The sequence below is a fragment of the Ovis canadensis genome, chromosome 4 (genome assembly GCF_042477335.2).
Source record: "Ovis canadensis isolate MfBH-ARS-UI-01 breed Bighorn chromosome 4, ARS-UI_OviCan_v2, whole genome shotgun sequence".
Lineage (NCBI taxonomy): Eukaryota > Metazoa > Chordata > Mammalia > Artiodactyla > Bovidae > Ovis > Ovis canadensis.
Genome location: NC_091248.1, coordinates 58847896 through 58868132, shown reverse-complemented (window position 1 = coordinate 58868132; position 20237 = coordinate 58847896). Strand labels below are relative to the sequence as shown.

General features: G+C 37.6%; 2 protein-coding genes across 5 annotated transcripts in view; one reads left to right on the top strand and one right to left on the bottom strand.

Annotated features, from left to right (window-relative positions):
* FAM185A (family with sequence similarity 185 member A) overlaps positions 1-1719 on the bottom strand; it is a 112879-nt gene extending 111160 nt beyond the window's left edge. The window contains exon 1 of the mRNA XM_069587818.1: positions 1536-1719. Within this exon, the coding sequence (XP_069443919.1) occupies positions 1536-1590 (55 nt within the window). The 5' untranslated portion in view covers positions 1591-1719. The remainder of the gene's footprint in view (positions 1-1535) is intronic.
* Positions 1-20237, top strand: part of CCDC146 (coiled-coil domain containing 146) — a 143160-nt gene that overhangs the window by 16551 nt on the left and 106372 nt on the right. For 3 of the 4 annotated variants that reach the window (XM_069587806.1, XM_069587805.1, XM_069587808.1), the window contains exon 2: positions 6779-6948. In XM_069587806.1, the coding sequence (XP_069443907.1) occupies positions 6790-6948 (159 nt within the window). In that variant the 5' untranslated portion in view covers positions 6779-6789. Of the gene's footprint in view, positions 1-5277; positions 5515-6778; positions 6949-20237 lie in introns of those variants that run through there. The other variant, XM_069587807.1, reaches the window with a different exon arrangement.

Below are 20237 nucleotides of genomic sequence, written 5' to 3'. Positions count from 1 at the left end.
AAAGCCTTCAGTGTAGACTTTAATGTTACCTTCAAAAGAGTGTAGACTTTAATGTTACCTTCAAAAGAGAATACACGTGTAATCACAGAGATACACTGACATGATTGAGAGGCACTTGCCCTACAACTTTAAATATACCACAGTTTTTTAACCCCATTTTGATATTTCTATGTTTTTTAATAAATACAGGAAACTGAAACAACAAAAAATTAGGTGTCCCGGACTTTTCCCATCCTTCAAGGGGTCTAGCTCTGAATTATTATAGAAATGTTTATGTAACTAACCTCTTATAGCAGTGGGTGATGGGGAAAGGAGCATGTGATTATGTTTCCAGGGCAATTAAAAATGCTAAAATACGAAAAATAATGCCCAGGTTCTGTGTGGGACAAAGAAATACTATGTTTGACTTTGCAATACACCTCACTATTCTAAGATAAGCAAAATATATGTTTGTTTAGTGACTAGTGATATCAAAAGGCAATATGGTGGTTTCCTGCTACATATGTCATATGATTTGTGTATCCTGCCCATTCTCTGGTGTGCGGGGTTTTCAGTTGTTTGCATGTGTTTCTTATAAATGTCAAGACAAATTTCCTGAACAGTTCAAAATCAAGACAAAATGATCACCTCTTTAGCTTTAGGGAAGAGGAAGCAGTGGTATATCTTACAAAACAAGGCATGCCCTGCAATGGTTATTGCTTAATTATTCTCTGGGAAGCTTCCTATTTTGGCTTTGTCTTTTAGCCCTGAGGTGAAGTGTGAATAATAGAGGAGTTGAGTGTTCTTCTGCAATGGAACTAAAGCTTTTACTTTTCTTCTTTCCTCCTTTGGCGGCCTTTGTTTTCCTGTGTCAAAGCTCAGTACATGTCCTTTCCCTTCTAGAGAGCCTCATACAGCCACGGCCTCTCCTCTGGACTCCTACAGTGTAGCATGGTGCGGCCTTGGTACTGCTCTCGGTACCTAACCTTCCAGTCAGGGTTGCTTCACTGCAGAACTTTCCCTGCGAATGGCACTCACTGGGAACATGCAGTTGCCCCATAACCCTGCTTCTGCATCCATGCTTTCACAGCACCTCTTTCAGTTACTCATAATTTTTCTATTTATCTCTGTGATTCTGTGATTAATTGCCATCTTGCTCACCAGTCTGTGAACCTCCCTGATGTCAGGGACTTGTCTGGTTTTGCTCACTATGGCATCCCTCTGCTACCCATAGCACAGGGACAGCTCAAAGCCTCTAAATTGTCTCCTTACCTCCAAATTCACACCCTTTCCAGACCATTCTGCTCACTGCCAGCAACATTTTTATAAATTCAGATAACTCCTCTCTGCAAAAAATGTAATGGCTCCCAATACATATAGATTAAAATCTAAATTCTAGGATACAAGTTTCTTCTTAAGCCTTACCTACATTTCTAAGAAAATTGCTTTTTATTTAGGTTTATTTTATGTTCATGGACTACACTAAAGTCTATGACTGTGTGGATCACAACAAACTGGAAAATTCTTAAACAGATAGGAATACTAGAACACCTTACCTGCCTCCTGAGAAATCTGTATGCAGATCAAGAAGGAACAGTTAGAACTGGACATGGAACAACAGACTGGTTCCAAATAGGAAAAGGAGTACGTCAAGGCTATATATTGTCACCCTGCTTATTTAACTTATATGCAGAGTACATCATGTGAAATGCTGGACTGGATGAATCACAAGCTAGAATCAAGGTTGCCAGGAGAAATAGCAATAACCTCAGATATGCAGCTGACACCACACTTATGGCAGAAAGCAAAGAGGAACTAAAGAGTCTCTTGATGAAAGTGAAAGAGGAATGTTAAAAAGTTGGCTTAAAATTCAACATTCAAAAAATGAAGATCATGGCATCTGGTCCCATCACTTCATGGCAAACAGATGGGGAAACAATGCAAACAGTGGCAGACTTTATTTTGGGGGCTCCAAAATCACTGCAGATGGTCATTGCAGCCATGAAATTAAAAGACAGTTGCTCCTTGAAAGAAAAGCTACGACAAACCTAGACAGCATATTAAAAAGCAGAGACTTGGGAGGTGGGAGGGGGATTCAGGATTGGGAGCTCGTATACACCCATGGTGGATTCATGTCAATGTATGGCAAAACCAATACAGTATTGTAAAATAAAGTAAAAATAAAATTTAAAAAAAATAAATAAATAAAAAGCAGAGACATTACTTTACTGACAAAGGTCCATATAGTCAAAGCTATGGTTTTTCCAGTAGTCATGTATGCATGTGAGAGTTAAACCGTAAAGAAAGCTGAGTGCCAAAGAATTGATGCTTTCAAACTGTGGTGCTGGAGGAGACTCTTGAGAGTCCCTTGGATGGCAAGGAGATCAAGTCAGTCAATCCTAAAGGAAATCAGTCTTGAATATTCATTGTAAGGACTGATGTTGAAGCTGAAGCTCCAATACTTTGGCTACCTGATGCGAGGAACTGACTCACTGGAAAATACCCTGATGCTGGGCAAGATTGAAGGCAGGAGGAGAAGGGGATGACAGAGGCTGAGATGGTTGGATGGCATCACCGACTCGATGGACATGAGTCTAAGCAAGCTCTCGGAGTTGATGATGGACAGGGAAGCCTGGCATGTTGCAGTCCATGGGGTCACAGAGAATTGGACACAACTGAGCAATTGGACTGATTGTACCTTATCTTGTATGACACAGAAATTATTTCCCTGCATTCCTCCCTCTTTAGATTGTAAATCACTTGCACCTTTGTACACTCTTGATTTTCATAAAATGACTCAATAAATGTTTGCTTAATTGATTTAGATATTATGGAGACATACGGCTCTAGAATCACTCACTATACTTGATAGCTATGTAGTTCTTACACTAGGCATTTAGATGTTTTGTAAATATTCTCTTGTTTATATCACTGTGGCCTATGAGTATATATTGTTGTTTCATTTATGGCTCTCAATTCATATTGACTGCAGCATGATAAGTACAATGGACTTTGCTATATTAACTAATCCCTGAATATTTTTTTGTCTGTTAAACTTTGGTATTTACTTAAAGCCTTTCTGTCTCTATATTTAACTAGATTGATTAGTGTTTTATATTTAATTCACATGAGACTTTTGCACTTGCCTCTGTTGTGTTTTTTTACTTTCTTACTCTCCCTTTCTTTTCTAACAGTTGAAGTTTGTCTGATAATGTCTATCAGAATTCCATTAGTGTCCTGTAGTTGCTTTCCTATGTAAAATGTCTTACCTGCCCTAAAATATTCAGAATGTTTTCAAGATAGTAGAGCCTGAAAACATCAACAGACTCAGGAATTTGTGCAAATTCAGCATGACATCTTCTTTCGTTGGCCAGGTAAGCTGTACCATATTTAAAGGTGCCATGCTCTGAGAAGATAGCCTGAGCTTCTGTTTTCAGGTTAATGCCATCTGGATTATAAAGATTCCAAGAACCTTGAAAATATGCTTTTAAATAAATTAGTGTACTTTACTTTGCAAAGCTGTAATAGCAGAAAACTGGAAACATTCCATATATTTATAAATAAGGGATTATTTGAGTAGCTTGTGGCATACCTATGCAAAGGGGTGACTTGCAGCTGTGAAATGAAATGAGAACTATCTCTACAAATATACAGAGATATTTAGGGAGTTCTTCAGTATATATTATTAAGTCTAGATGTCTAGGTTTTGCTTTAAAATAATATGGAGAGTGGAAAGAGAAAATGAAAGGGTTTAGATAGAACAAAATTACTCATGAATTGTTATTTGTTGAAGTTACTATGGTTATGTTTGATATATTTCTTAAAGAAAAGGCTAAAAGAAAAAGCTGAAAATAACAGTTATGACCTGATGTCCTGAAGAAAATGTTTTGCTGGGAAAGCCCTAAATCATTTCATCCATGAAATGACTGAACGTACATATTTTAGCTTATTAACACAAATCTAAACACTCCAGTGTTCTTGCCTGGAGAATCCCAGGGACAGGGGAGCCTGGTGGGCTGCCATCTTTGGGGTCGCACAGAGTCAGACATGACTGAAGCGACTCAGCAGCAGCAGCAGCAGCAGCAGCAGATATGTCATCAAGCCATTTCCAGTTCCCTGAAGACTTAAACAATAAACTGACTAAGGTTGTGATACCTTAATAACAACAGGTTCTATTTCTTTTTTTTTTTTTTAAAACTGTATTATGGCATTAAAAATGTGTGTGTTAAAGGAGGGGCAGTCCAAACAATATCAATTACTATTACTATCACATAAAGAAAAACAACCAGACATTCGGTGCTTCATGATGGAAGTGCACGCTATACCTGTGAAGGGTTTTTGTAGCAAGAGGAGGAAGGCAAGTGCATGTGCAATTTATGGTTGTGGCAGAAAACTGGAGATAGTAGAGTGGAAGCTAGAAGTCCAGAGGCATTATCACATCTAATATGCATTTTCTTTATGAAATAGAAAAATTAGTTACTATCGCTTCCATTCTTAGAGAGGAGAGAACAATGAATCAGTGATATGCCCGTGACCATTTTAATAAATTCAGGAATCAGAGCCTGTCATGCCATCTAGATTCATATTTTAGAACATATTTTCCATATTCAAGGAAGGAGGATCCCTATCATCAGAGTAGGAATAACATAGACATAATAGGCAATATGTGCTCAACAAAACCTTAAAATTACATAGGCAGAACACTCTTTGACATAAAGCAGCAATATATTTTTGATCCTCTCCAAAAGTAAAGGAAATAAAGGCAAAAATAAATGAATGGAACCTAATTAAACCTAAAGCTTTTGTGCAGCAAAGAAAACCATCAACAAAATGAAAAGACAGCCTACTGCACGGGAGAAAATATTTCCAAGTGATATGACCAATAAGGGATTGATATCCAACATATATAAATAGCTCATACAACTTGACATCAAATAAAACAATCAATCAAAAAATGGGCAGAAGACCTGAAAACACATTTTGCCAAAGAGGAAATGTAGATGGCCAGCCAAAATGCACATGAAAAGATGCTCAACATCACTAATCATCAGGGAAATGCAAATCAAAACTACAATGAGATATCACCTCACTTGTCAGAATGGCTAACATCAAAAAGACCACAAGTAACATAATCTGGCACTGATGTGGAAAAAAGGGGAACCCTCCTACACTGTTGACGGGAATGTAAATTGGTGCAGTCACTGTAGAGAACAGAATGGGGGTTTCCTCAAAAAACTAAAAATAGAACTACCATGTGACCCAGCAATTCCATTCCTTGGTAAACATCTGAAAAAACACGAATTCAAAAAAATACACGCACCCCAGCGTTCACTGCAGCAGTACTTACAACAGCCAAGATATGGAAACAACCTAAATGTCCATCAACAGATGAATGGATGAAGATGCAGAATACCACTCAATGGAATAATACTCGGTCATCAAAGAGAATGAAATTTTTCCATTTGCAGCAACATGGATGGACTTGGAGGGCATTACTCTAAGTGAAATAAGTCAAACAGAAAAAAGATAAATATGGTATGATATCGCTTATATGTGGAATCTAAAAACTGCAACAAACTAGTGAATATAATATAAAAGAAATAGACTCATAAATATATAGACAAACTAGTGATTACCAGCAGGGAGGTACAAACTGTTGGGTGTAACATAGGCTCAAGGATGTATTATACAACATGAGAAATATAACCAGTGTTTTGTAATAAGTGAAAAGGGAGAGTAACTTTTAAAAATTGCATTAAAAATTGCATAAAGTTAAAAAAAATTAAAGCAAAAAGAAATTAAGACAGTTGAAGTGATCCTGTCTAGTAAGAGAAGAAAGCAGGTATGCTCATCTGTTGAGTGCACATTCACATATGCGGAGATCAAAAGAGCAGATTAGACTGGCATTCTCCTATGCAACGGAGGCCTCTTACCAGCTCTCAGAGGAGCGGCCATTCCAATGCCACCAAAGTGAACCAATAGAGACCTTGCTAGCCAACACAGGGGTCATTTTAGAAATGACTCTAGGTCCACTTGACTACATGAGCAAATCAATGGTCAAAAAACAGGGCTGGTTTCAAGGATGTGTGACCTGTGTGGTGATAAAATGACTCACTTTTGGAGGGGCTAGTACTTGGCTTAACATTCTAATGTCACCAGCTTGAAATACCTGTAATTTTATTTTGAGCTCATGTTTTTTAAGTGGAGTCTGATGGAAGAGTTGAGCATATGCACACGAGCACAGAGACCGGCCGGTGTCAGGGTGCACAAGCATACAGGCCTGCGCAGTGGCCGCAGCTGGCAGTGCGGGTATCGGGCAACTAGCCCAGTGGCCTTGTGCACAAGTGCATGCCCAAGGCAGAGTGCGGCACCACAGGGAGTTGTTTATTATGTTTCTAAAAATAATTTGAATTAACTTTGTGATATATTTTAAGGCTAAAGGTTCTGTTTATTAATCTAATCAATGAATACTAATTGAGTACCTACTACAATACTCCGTAAACAAAATTAGGTTTATTTTCTGCCTTCATGGAACCTAAATTCTAGTTACTAATTATTTTTTCCAGTTAATGAAATAATCTACTCTTTAAAATTGGAAGTATTGCTTTGAGTGTATCAATGGAGAGCATCTTTGCAACAAAGCAGCCTTTTATAGTAATGTGATTGCAGCTAAGTTTCCTGGCCTATCATCTCATTGAATAGATTACTCTAATTGCTTTTATTATCCTATCCTCCATTAATTTTACTTTAAAACTGAAGATATCCATAAATAGCTAAATATGGAATGATTTTATTTTAGAATTGTGAAAAATGGAAGACAGTACCACAGACACAGACCAAGAAGAAGAAGAGGAGAAAGGTGGAAAGGCTCAAGAAGACCCCATTTATGCTATTGCACCCACAATTAATATCCAAGATGAGCGATTTGTTGATTTATCTACAACTCCAGCTTTCATTTGTCTGCATGAGGTACATATATATTTATGTATTACTCTCTTTATAAGTTACTACAATGAGACTTGCCTCCTTACCTACTTAAAAATTCAGATGAAGTTAATATCATTATCAAAATAATTTATCATATGTAATCTGTATGTGATACATACTGTTTGAGGCTCTTTAAAATAGTCCCTACCTTCTCTTCCAAAAGCCTATCACATAATCCTGGACTAATGCAGTAGTGTAGGTTCTGATACTGTGAAGGCATAATAAATCTTTATATACATGCAACTACTTAAGTACATTCTGTCTGTTGGTAAATTAATTAAGAGATTTCTTTCATTATTGGATAGACTATTTCAATAAAATGAAGATAAATGGTTTTATCTTATAATGACAGACAGAATATACATTTAGTTAACTAAATGTAGTTACTTCAGAAGAGCACTGAAATATACTGTTTTCTATTAGCAGAGAAGCAAAACAGGGAATATGATTTTTGTTACATTTTTTTAAAAAAATAAGATGAATGTTTAGGAAACATCCAAAAATGAGGAGAGTATTTTCTTTAATAGTAACCGACCACATAGCAACTTGAGAGATGTACTTGAGCAAAGAGTTTAGAGGGCATATGAATTCTGGACTCCTAACTTTACATGAATATAACTGAATAAAACATCTAAGAAATTTGATAGTAATAATAAAATGAGCTAAAAAAATCTTTGGGTAAAATCAGAGTTTACTTAAAACCAGAAGCAAAGGTAAATCCCCACCCAAATATTTTATTGGTGTAAATGTTTTGAATATTGTTGAACATCAGGAACACCTGATGTCATTTGTTCCATTACTCATGTTTTCAGCTTTTATCACTTGGTTAAGGTGGTGACTTCTAGCTTTCTTTAAAAGTTATTGTTTTTCATCTCAAAATTAATAAGGCCCTCTGGGGAGGTAATCTGAGGCTATTTAAGTATCCTCTTTGTTGTCATTCAGTCACTAAGTCGTGTCCAACTCTTTGCAACCCCATGGACTGCAGCACACCAGGCTTCCCTGCCCTTCACTATCTCCTGGAGTTTGTTCAAATTCATGTCCATTGAGTTGGTAATACTACCTAACCATCTCATCCTCCACTACCCTTTTCTCCTTTTGCCTTCAATCATTCCCAGCATCAGGGTCTTTTCCAGTGAGTTGGCTCTTGCCATCAGGTGGCCAAAGTATTAGAGCTTCAACATCAGTCCTTCCAATGAATGTTCAGGACTGAGATTGACTGGTTTGATCTCTCTGTAGTCCAAGAGACTCTAAAGAGTCTTCTCTAGCACCATAATTCAAAAGCATCGATTCTTTGGCACTCAGCTTTCTTTATGGTCCAACTCTCACATCCATACATGACTACTGGAAAAACCATAGTTTTGACTGTATGAACCTCTGTCAGCAAAGTGTTATCTCTGCCTTTTAAACTGCTGTTCTTCCAAGGAGCAGGCACATTTAATTTCATGGCTGAGTCACTGTCTGCAGTGATTTGGAGCCCAAGAAAAGAAAATCTGTCACTGTTTTGATTTTTCCCCATCTATTTGCCATGAAGTGATGGGATCAGATGCTATGATCTTTGTTTTTTAAATGTCAAGTTTTAAGCCAGCCATTTCACTCTCTTCTTTCACTTTCATCAAGAGGCTCCTTAGCTCCTTTTCACTTTCTGCCATTAGAGTGATATCATCTGCATATCTAAGGTTGTTGATGTTTCTCCTGGCAATCTTGATTCCAGCTTGTGATTCTTTCAGCCCAACATTTCACATAATGTACTCTGCATATAAGGTAAATAAGCAGAGTGATGATATACAGACTTGTTGTACTCCTTTCCCAATTTGGAATCAGTCAGTTAGTTGTTCCATATCTGGTTCTAATTGTTGCTTCTTGATCTCCATACAGGTTTCTCAGGAGACAGGTCTGGTATTCCCATCCCTTTCAGAATTTTCCACCATTTATTGTGATCCACACAGTCAAAGGCTTTAGTGTAATCAAAAAATCAGATTTTTTTCCTGGGATTTCCTTGTTTTTCCTATGATCCAGCAGATGTTTGCAATTTGATCTCTGGTTATTCTGCCTTTTCTAAACCCAGTCTGTACATCTGGAAGTTCTCAGTTCACATAGTGCTAGTTAGAAGGATTTTGAGCTAGGATAGAAGCCTAGTTAGAAGGATTTTGAGCTTTACTTTGCTAGTATGTGAAATGAGCACAACTGTATGGTAGTTTGAACATTCTTTGGCATTACCCCTCTTTGGGATTGGAATGAAAAGTGATCTTTTCCAGTCCTGTGGTCACTGCAGAGTTTTCCAAATTTACTGACATATTGAGTGCAGCACTTCAACAGTGTCATCTTTTAGGATTTGAAGTAGCTTAGCTGGGATTATATCACCTCCATTTAAGTATCCTGCTCTGCTAAAATTTTCACCTACTAGATTTACATCTCTGATGATTCTTCCCCAAATTAATTATTATGATGATGGCTGCACAATGGCAAGTTTCTTATTCTATCATTTCTTCTACAATTATTAGTCAGCTTCCTACTGTAGGGTAGAATATTCTCTTCTTTCCTGTATCTATCCATCCATCCATCCATCCATCCAACAGGGTGAACTTATAAGTTCTTATTCTACTCAGTGAGTTATAATCCATCATTGCCATTATTCATTTTGATACTTCAATTGTCCCAGATTTGGTCAGTGTAACTCTTTCAAGAAGGCTCACTTACCCTTTTAACATGTTCCTAAGATTCTTTATGTACTTTTTAACTTTCTGTCATAAGAATATATTGCATGTTTAGCTTGTATTTTCTTTGCTCCAACTCTAGGATCAGCCATTTCTCAAAGGATTTTCAGTTCCCTTTTCAGAGGAGAATGATATTTGAAAACTAAGATCTCAGTGCTGGATGTCTTCACTGCTACTGGACTGTCATTGCTTCTAAGTACTCTTAGAGATAGGAAATAGGCACATAAATATATTTATTCTACACAAATTTATATATATTTCTATCTATATCCTTATATATTTATAATGATGAGTTTATACTTCTATTATTAATATTTTCAAATGATCAGGATTCTCTATTTCTGCTAAAATCCATCATATGTCTAACTTTGAAATAGTATTTCTACTTTCATACCACTATTCCTAATAATTCTATCAAATAAGGGAACAGTTTATTTCTACCAAAGGTTATGCTAACAATAAAAATTATAGTCAAATTTTGTAAGCCACAGATAAATAAATAGGAAATGTTTGCTTTGTAATGTCAAAGGAGAACTTAGGACAACTTCTCCTGAATATTGCTCTTCAAGGTAATGATTCATTAAATAAAGAATCTGTTAATACTCATGTATGCACAAATTATAGCTATTAATCATTGGGTATGACCCCCCTAATACAGTGGATACCTTTGATTATAAGGTCAAAGAACTGTCCAACTATTTTGAGTAGTATTTACACCAGTGATTTTACTGCTTGAGAACTCTATTTTTTTTTGGCCAGCAAAATCTTGCAGAGTGAATTATTGGCTTAAAACAACTTTACTTCCAAAATAAACATCCTTGAGGTTATTCCTATTGGCATCTAGTTTTATTTTCTAAGATTCACAAGTCTAAGATTCCCAAGTCTTATAAATTTTTAACCTATTATATATAAGCCTTCCTCCTTCAGTTGTCCAAACAGAAGTTGAATCTGCAGAATAACAAAAGTTCTGAAAGAAAGCAGTCAGAAATCGACTTCTAAAGATCCAGATGCTTGGCATCTCACTGAAAGAACCAGAAGCTGCTCATGCATTTATTGTTGCTAATGCTAGTCATACAATTGGCCCAGTGCTACTTAATTGTAAAGCATGGATGTCATGCTCTCATCTAACACTGCATGAAGGATGTGTTCCGTAGTCATGGCACTCTGCGATTTGGGCCCAAACTACTTTTGCAATCTAATAGTTCACATAGCCCTCATGATCTTCTGTTTATGTTACTCATCTTAGTATGGAGTCTCCCATATTTAGATGGCTAGGAAACTAGCAACATATTCACAAAGCATGATGCAAGGTCATGGCTTTCCATAATTCTCCTACTTATGTTGCTTCTTGAAAGACTATGCTGCTGCTGCTAAGTCGCTTCAGTCATGTCCAATTCTGTGCGACCCCATAGACGGAAGCCCACCAGGCTCCCCTGTCCCTGGGATTCTCCAGGCAAGAACACTGGAGTGGGTTGCCATTTCCTTCTCCAATCTGTGAAAGTGAAAAGTGAAAGTGAAGTCGCTCAGTCGTGTCCGACTCTTAGCGACCCCATGGGCTGCAGACTACCAGGCTTCTCCACCCATGTGATTTTCCAGGCAAGAATATTGGAGTGGGGTGCCATTGCCTTCTCTGAAGACTATGCTACTCCCACTAAAAAGAAATCAGATCAAACATTTGCAGAGGCCACACCTTGCAAACCTGCATCCGTTCCTAACCTTTTAGAATCTGGCTTAGTTCCCACGTCCTTCAAGAAACTGTATCTGAGCAGCCAGCGCACAGTATTTTCTCCAACCTGTCAATTCTTATGGCATTTGTAGGCTGTACCTTTCACTTGGTACAAGATCATTAACAGATATTTATTGAATATCTTCTTATCATGCAATATTTTGCATAGCAGATTTAATTCCTCACTGATATTATGATCACATTAAACAGTAACAGGGAAGGGACTACATTGTGTTAAATTCACTCTTTGGGATTAATGTTCAAAGTGGTGCTTGGAAATGAAGTCACATCAATGGATTGTGTGGGTTAATTCTGGACACCTGCTCCTCAACCCTGCCATGGCTGCCTAATAATGAGGACTGACACTCTGCAGACTGTTCTTGTCCTGTTGAAAACTTTTATTAAAAAAAATTTTTTGTTAAGGTGTAACATATATTCAGTAAATGTCACAAATACTCAGGGTATAGCACTTCTTTATGTATGCCATTAACCAACATGTTCAGCACTAAATTCATTATTCTCCCAATCCTAATTCTCCTCCTGTGTTCTCTTTATCAGTTTGAGGGTTAAATATCTCCTTTAACTATTTCTTGAATTTATCTCTTCTTCATTCATGTCATATTTACACTGACATGAAAATATATTTCCTGCAACTCAGTGGTGTCCCTTGAAATTCTTCCAAGTCATTGCTCCCACTGAAGTTAGCCACTGTTCTGACTTATCACTACATATTAGTTTTGCCTCTTTAAAAAAATCGTATGAATGGAATCATAGTACCATGATCATTCCTGTGCATGGTTTATACTTTTGAAGCCATTTATCTTGGGTGTATACCTAGGACTGGGGTTCCTGTGTCATAGTTTAGGTTTCTATTTGACTTTAGTTGATATCTTCAAATATCTACTACTGTGGGCAAGAATCCCTTAGAAGAAATGGAGTAGCCCTCAAAGCCAACAAAAGAGTCCAGAATGCAGTACTTGGGTACAATTTCAAAAACAATAAGAATTATCTTGGTTCATTTCCAAGGCAAACCATTCAGCATCACAGTAATCAAAATCTATGCCCCAACCACTAAACAGAAGAAGCTGAAGTTGACCAGTTCTATAAAGATATACAAGGACACCCAAAAAATATGTATTTTTCATCATAGGGGATTGGAATGCAAAAGTAGGAAGTCAAGAGTTACCTGGAGTAACAGGCAAGTTTGGCCTTGGGAGTACAAAATGAAGCAGGGCAAAGGCTAACAGATTTTTGTCAAGAGAACATGCTGGTTATAGCAAACACCCTTTTCCAACAACCCAAGAGATGACTACATACATGGACATCACCAAAAAGGCAGTACTGAAATCAGATTGATTATGTTCTTGGCAGCTGAAGATGGAGAAGCTCTATACAGTCAGCAAAAACAAGACCTGGAGCTGACTGCGGCTCACATCATGAACTCCTTATTGCAAAATTCAGGCCCAAATTGAAGGAAGTATGGAAAACTACTCAGCTATTCAGGCATGAACTAAATCAAATCCTTTATGATTATACAGTGAAGGTGATGAATAGATTCAAGGGATTAAATCTGGTAGAGAGTGCTTGAAGAACTATGAATGGAGGTTTGTAACACTGTACAGGAGGCAGTGATCAAAACCATCCCCAAGAAAAAGAAATGCAAGAAGGTAAAGTGGTTGTCTGAGGAAGCCTTACAAATAGCTGAGAAAAGAAGTGAAAGACAGAGAAAGGGAATGATATACCCAACTCAATGCAGACTTCCAAAGAATAGCAAGGAGAGATAAAGCTTTCCTAAATGAACAATGTAAAGAAATAGAGGAAAACAATAGAATGGGAAAGACTAGAGATCTCTTCAAGAAAATTATAGATTCCAAGGGAACATTTCATGCAAAGATTGGCATAGTGAAGGACAGAAATGGCAAGGACCTAACAGAAGCAGAAGAGATTAAGAAGAGGTGACAAGAATACACAGAAGAACTGTATAAAAAAGGTCTTAATGACCCGGATAACCATGACGATGTAGTCACTCACCTAGAGCCAGACATCCTAGCATGCGAAGTCAGGTGAGCTTTAGGAAGCATCAAAGATACTGGAGGTGATGAAATTCCAGCTGAACTATTTCAAATCCTAAAAGACGATGCTGTAAAAGTGCTGCACTCAATCTGTCAGCAAATTTGGAAAACTCAGCATGGCCACATGACTGGAAAAGATCAGTTTTCATTCCAATCCCAAAGAAGGGCAATGCCAAAGAATGCTCAAACTACTGTACAGTTGTGCCCATTTCACATGCCAGCAAGGTAATGCTCAAAATCATTCAAGCAAGACTTCAGCAGTACGTAAACCAAGAAGTTCCAGATGTACCAGCTGATTTAGAAAAGGCAGAAAAACCAGAGATCAAATTGTGAACATATGTTGGATCACAGAGGAAGCAAGGGAATTCCAGAAAAACATCTACTTCTGCTTCATTGATTATGCTAAAGCCTTTGACTGTGTGGATCGCAACAAAGTGGGGGAAATTCTGAAAGGGATGGGAATACCAGACCACCTTACCTGTCCTGAGAAACCTGACGCAGGCCAAGAAGCAACAGTTAGAACTTGACATGGAACAACAGACTGGTTCAAAATTGGGAAAGGATTACATCAAAGCTGTATATTGTCACCCTGCTTATTTAACTTACATGCAGAGTACATCATGCAAAATGCCAGGCTGGATGAATCACAAACTGGAATTAAGGTTGCTGGGAGAAATAGCACTCTAATGACAGGAAGTGAAGAGGAAATAAAGGGCCTCTTGATGAAAGTGAAAGCAGAGAGTGAAAAAGCTGGCTTAAAACTCAACATTCAAAAAACTAAGATCATGCCATTCAGTCTCATCACTTCAAGGCAAATAGATGGGGGAAAAATTGAAACAGTGGAAGATTATATTTTCTTGGGCTCCAGCATCACTGAAGATGGTGACTGTAGCCATGAAATTAAAAGATGCTTGTTCCTTGGAAGAAAAGCTATGATAAACCTAGACAGCATATTAAAAAACAGAGACATCACTTGGCTGACAAAGGTCTGTACAGTCAAAGCTATGGTTTTTCTAGTAATCATGTACAGATGTGAGAATGAGCACCAAAGAATTGATGCTTTCCAATTGTGGTCTTGGAGAAGACTCTTGAGAGTCCCTTGGACAGCAAGGAGATCAAACCAATAAATCCTAAAGGAAATCAACCTTGAATATTTACTGGAAGGACTGATGCTGAAGCTGAAGCTCCAATACTTTGGCCACCTGATGGGAAGCACTGACTCACTGGGTCCTTGATGCTGGGAAATACTTTCAAATGACTTTCTGAAAAGACTGTACCAAGATATACACCCTGATGAGCTATAAGCAATTAATTGTCCTCCTCTGACACTATGGCAAGGACCATGTGTTAAACAGCACCTGGCTCAAGATCTTGCACAGAGATAAGTAGTAAATATTTAGTATTTTAAAATATTGTTAACAAATAGTGTGTGTCTCTTTGTTCAAAGCATCATGTCTATTGCACATTCAGGCTTAATTTAAGTGATAGCTTTCATGGTATTCCCCAGGTCAAAATTTCTACTTTTAATCTGTACGTGGTTACGTAAAGTAGCACTGATTTCTAAGGGTCAACTTGGTTGTCAAATGTCAGTGTGTAAGATATTGAACTTCTCCAAGCGTTGGAAGTCACAAAATCATTCTTGTCTGAATGCCAAGAGCCAAAACCAAAACATGAGTGTATCTTGCCTGAGCCTTTTGGCCCTTTTGCTTTTCATCAGAACTAGTCAGCAACTCCTTTCATTTCCTAAAAATAATTTTTATGCCAATCATTGTTAAGTCTTTGACCTGATTTGACCAAGGGATAGAGAAAAAGTAGCATAGAGCATCTGGGAGACACAAGGGGCAGTGTGAACACTGGAGGAAAACACTAAGGAAGTAAAAGTGTGAATCTGTATATAATACAAAATTCTGTTAGAGTGTAGGGTATGCAAGTATTGTGGATGTGTAGATTAAGATGGATTAGGCTTGTTAATAAGTGACCTTTTCACTGAAACAGATTCTATATAAAACTATCAACTGTTGGACTCCTTAAAAATGTGTAATAATAATATCTGTGATCAATTGCATGTCCAATTGGAAAAGAATTGAGATAGCAAGAAGTTTTTGAATTGTAGTGAGATGTTAAATATTAATCTATTTAACATATTAATTCAGCACCCACTATGTACCTGGCTCTGTGTTAGGAAATATTAATTACCGTTGTTATTAAAGTTACTAAAATTTACTCAAATTTATCCCTTCAGCTCCTCCTCTCTTTTGAGAAACTCCTATGTGCTGCACAGTGCTAGATGTCGTGGACATTCATAGGCATAAAGTATTTTAAAAGGTACTAATCCCCTGCAGGAAGAAATGACAACCCACTTCAGTATTCTTACTGGGAAAATCCCGTGGACATAGGAGCCTGGCAGGCTACAGGCCATAGGATTGCAAAGAATCAGACACACTGAGCACACCCACAATGTGCAATTCTTTAGAAGCTTAATTTGGGAAATAAGAAACTTGTGGTGGTAAACATCAACAAAAGGCAATGGATGGTTGAGAACCTAAAGGCCAAACAGTGTGATTAGAACTAAATGAAAAAAACAAACACATTGAGATGATCTGGAAAAAGCTTTTCAGAAGCAGTAGGATATGAGAGAGAACATTTCGTCCAAATCCATGGTGTCCACTATGAACCTACTCTTCTAAAGCTTTGCCCACACTGATATATGCACATACTTGGAATATCTTCACCCGGATAGTCCCAAGTTACCTCCAACTAAACATGTTCTGAATTAAATTTGTTATTTTCCTCCCAAACCTACTTTTCCTCCTGTATTCTGTCAGTTGGTTTTCCCTCTTAAATATCCATTAAATTTTTCTGTTTTCCATTCCCACCACCTCACCAACCAGAATGCCATTTCAGTGATTAAGATAAGATGTGCAGACCGAACCACGCAGTGGCCATGGAAAGGAGAGAATACATATAGGAGAGATAGTGAGGAAGTACAAAATGCTAAATTAACTCTCTGAATGGATATGGGGAAGGAGTCTAAATTGATGTTTAGATTTGTGATTTAGGAAAGTGGCTAGATTATGGTTTTGAAAGTGACAGAAAATTCAGAATAAGCAACGGTCTGAAGGAAGTGTCCAATATGTAAGTCTTGAGCTTACCAGGGAAGGCCCTTGACTGAAGACACAGACATAGCAGGTTCTTGGTCGTCAGATGGCTTTTCTGAAAAGAATGCAAATTGCTTCTTATGTATATTTAACAGCGTAGTCTACCACTGCATATTTATAAAAATAAGATGTTACTATCATTTATCTAATTTCCTACCTTTAAAATGATCTCTTTCACATGTTCAAAGGGCACTTTCTTATTTTTTGTTCACTTTGATCTCATAAGGCTGGTAACAGATTAAATAAATTTTGGAATTTTAAATAAGAACTTTATAAATTTCTGAAAATACTGGTGATTTTTCTGATGCTACTAAAGCTTCCTTCATTTTCAAAGTTGGATCTTTGAGTTACTGATGAGTTTCTTGAGATAATGTTTTCTACTTCTTTCATACATGAACTAATAATTAATCAAGTAACCGGTTACAAAGAAGAGAATGTAAGATATACCCCTACCCCAAGGAGCTTACAGGCAAGGCAGTTTCAAGTATGTAATTTAATTTTCATAATAGTTCCATAAAGAAGTTTGAGATACCATTATTCCACTTAAAGGTTCTGAAAGACTGCGGCTTGCCCTGCTTTGCACTGCGAGGCAGATACCTAGTCTCCTGTCTCCAACTCCAATGCACATTTCACCTGACATGCTTCACTTGACAGTCACACATTTAAACACTGCTATTTTAGGATTTTACAAATTTACTTTTAAAGTAAACTGTATATTAAAAGAAAAAATAAAGATAAATATTTTAACTCTCCATTTAAATATTTCTGTTTGGTTTTCCTATCCTTTCTTAGTTATCACACCTCACTAATATTTGTACTTAGAGGATATGCTAAAAAAAAAAAAAACTATAAGTTTCTTTTAAAAATGTTTCCATAAGTCTTATAGTTTTTGGAATCTTTTTACTTTTCCCTCAGACATCTAGGTAGGCTTGCAAGAATAATTCTTCAGGATTTTGTTTGGCTGTCAAGAAACTTTAAACAGACTAGTAATTTACTAAACAATACAGATAGGTTCCATTTTCCCCATAAAGTGTTTTGTTTTTCACTTTAAGAGCAAGGTGGAAATTTTTAAATCTTTATAGTATGGAAGAAGGTCGTGGATCATGCTTGGAATACACTAAACATTTGGGGTATTAACATGGCTTGTGTCTATCTATAAAGATTGTAAATTTACATTAGGGAAGGAAATGGCACCTCACTCCAGTATTCTTGCCTGGAGAATCCCATGGACAGAGGAGCCTGGTAGGCTACAGTACACAGGGTCGCAAAGAGTCGGATACAACTTCACTTTCACTTTCACTTTATGGGAAAAGAAGCCATATTCCATTTGCAAAGTGATTAACACCCCCAATTCAAGCAGTAAAAACTGTATCAGGAAAAGATAAAAGAAGGCCCCATGTTAGGGACCTATCCTTACCCTTGGCACCTTCAAAGATGATTCTGGACATGTATCTGGGGTGTGGTTAAAAAATAGTATTTTTTTTCTGCTATCTGAATGTGTGATCAGCGGCAAGTAGGAGTCAGAGAATGTTAAAAATTGGGAATTGAAAAGAATTGACAGTTTCTCTGCCTCGTATAAGTGAGGTTGTGTGTGTGTTAATCGCTCAGTCATGTCCAACTCTTTGTGACCCCATGGGCTGTAGCCCGCCAGGCTTCTCTGTCCTTGGAATTCTCCAGGCAAGAATACGGGAGTGGGTAGCCATTCCCTTCTCCAGGAAATCTTCCTGATTCACGGATCGAACCTATGTCTCCCACACTGTGGGCAGATTCTTTACCGTCTGAGCCACCAGGGAAGCCCATGTGTAAGATTATCTCCCTTTAATCATTCTGAAAATCTTTCCTGAGCATCCACCACATGGCGGACTCAGGCCTCGGAACCAGAGGAAGACATGGCAGTGAGCGCTGTACCCTCTGCAGCTCATCCGTTCCTTCATCTGTTTGGCTTACGTTCTTTGATTTCCTTTTCCCTTTTTTGATTCCTTTACTGACACAAGAACCTAGTCTGTGTGTGCATGCTTGCCTGTGTGTTTAATTATATATTTAACAAAGTTTTGATGATCTATTTTTCATTCATTCTTTAGCTATTTTGTAGCAAGTTGATTTAAATATTTAAAACAATAATGTAAATTCAGATGCTCTTTTTTGTCACTGTGACCAGATGTTGAGAATTCCATGGACAGAGGAGCCTGGGAGGCTACAGCCCATGGAGTTGCAAAGAGTCAGACACGACTAAGTGACTAACACAGACACACACACAGCAGTAGTGAACACCAGAAAAGTCCACTAAAACAAGGCAATTATTACAGTTTTCATTAGGCAAACAAGATCAAGATCTCAGCAATTAAGCAGTGAGATAGAAGCCAATGAGTCAGAAGCCAGGAAGCTAAAGAATACAATGCTAGAGAGCCAGGTATTAAAGATTTTAACCATGAGATTAGTTTATTTCTCTTTTAAACCACTTTTTAATACAAGAAATATGTAGTACAAAATTCAAAGATGCAGAATAGTACACAGTGAAAATTAGGCCAGTCTGCCACCCATTCCAGTCTGCTGTCCCCTTCCCCAGAGGCAATCATCATTCACAGTCTCCCAGAGAGCCTTGCAGAAATCTGTGCACAAAAAAGTAAGTGGTAGCATAATATTCATACTTCCTTTTTTATACACATATATACAATTGTTATATTCTTTTTAATGTTTGCATAGTATTTCAGTGCATGGATGGGGCATAATATAACCAATTTCCATTATAAAATTTGGATTAATTTGGATTATTTCTATCCTCTACTCTTATAATGATAGAGTCAATAACCTCATGTGTACATCATTTCACATTGAAATAATCATAGGACAAATTCCTAATAGTGGGATTGCTGGATCAATGGGTTTGTTCATTTAAAAAAAAAATTTGACTGTGGAAAAGTAGACCTACCATATTGACCATTTCTATATGTACAGTTCAGTAGTGCTGAGTATATTCATAGTGTTGTGCAACCAATTTCCAAAAATAATGTATCGAGCGACACAAATGAGAATTTGCCCCTCCTCCCAGATCCTGGCAACCACATTCTGCTTTCTGTTTCCATGAATCTGACTACTCATCCATGCGTGTGTGCTCAGCTGCATCCGACTCTTTGCGACCCTGTGGACTATAGCCTGTCAGGCTCCTCTGTCCACGGATTTTCCAGGCAAGAATACTGGAGAGGATTGTCAGTTCCTTCTCCAGGGCATCTTCCCAACCCAGGGATCAAACCCGTGTCTCTTATGTCTCGTGCACTGGCAGACAGATTCTTTCACCCCTGTGCTGCCTACTCTAGATACCTGATATTTTACAGAGTTTGTCTTTTGTGACTGGCTTATTTTACTAAGCATGCTGTCCTCAAGGTGCATCCATGTCGTAACCTGTGACTGAATTTCCCTCCTTTTTAAGACTGAATAATATTCCATTTGTACTGGATTGACCAAACAGTTCATTCAGGTTTTTAATAACATCTTATGAAAAACATGAAAGACTTGTTTGGCCGAAAATGCCATATTTTATGTATACATTTATCTGTCAGTGGACACTTGGGTTCCTCCCACTTCTTGGATATTATGAATATAA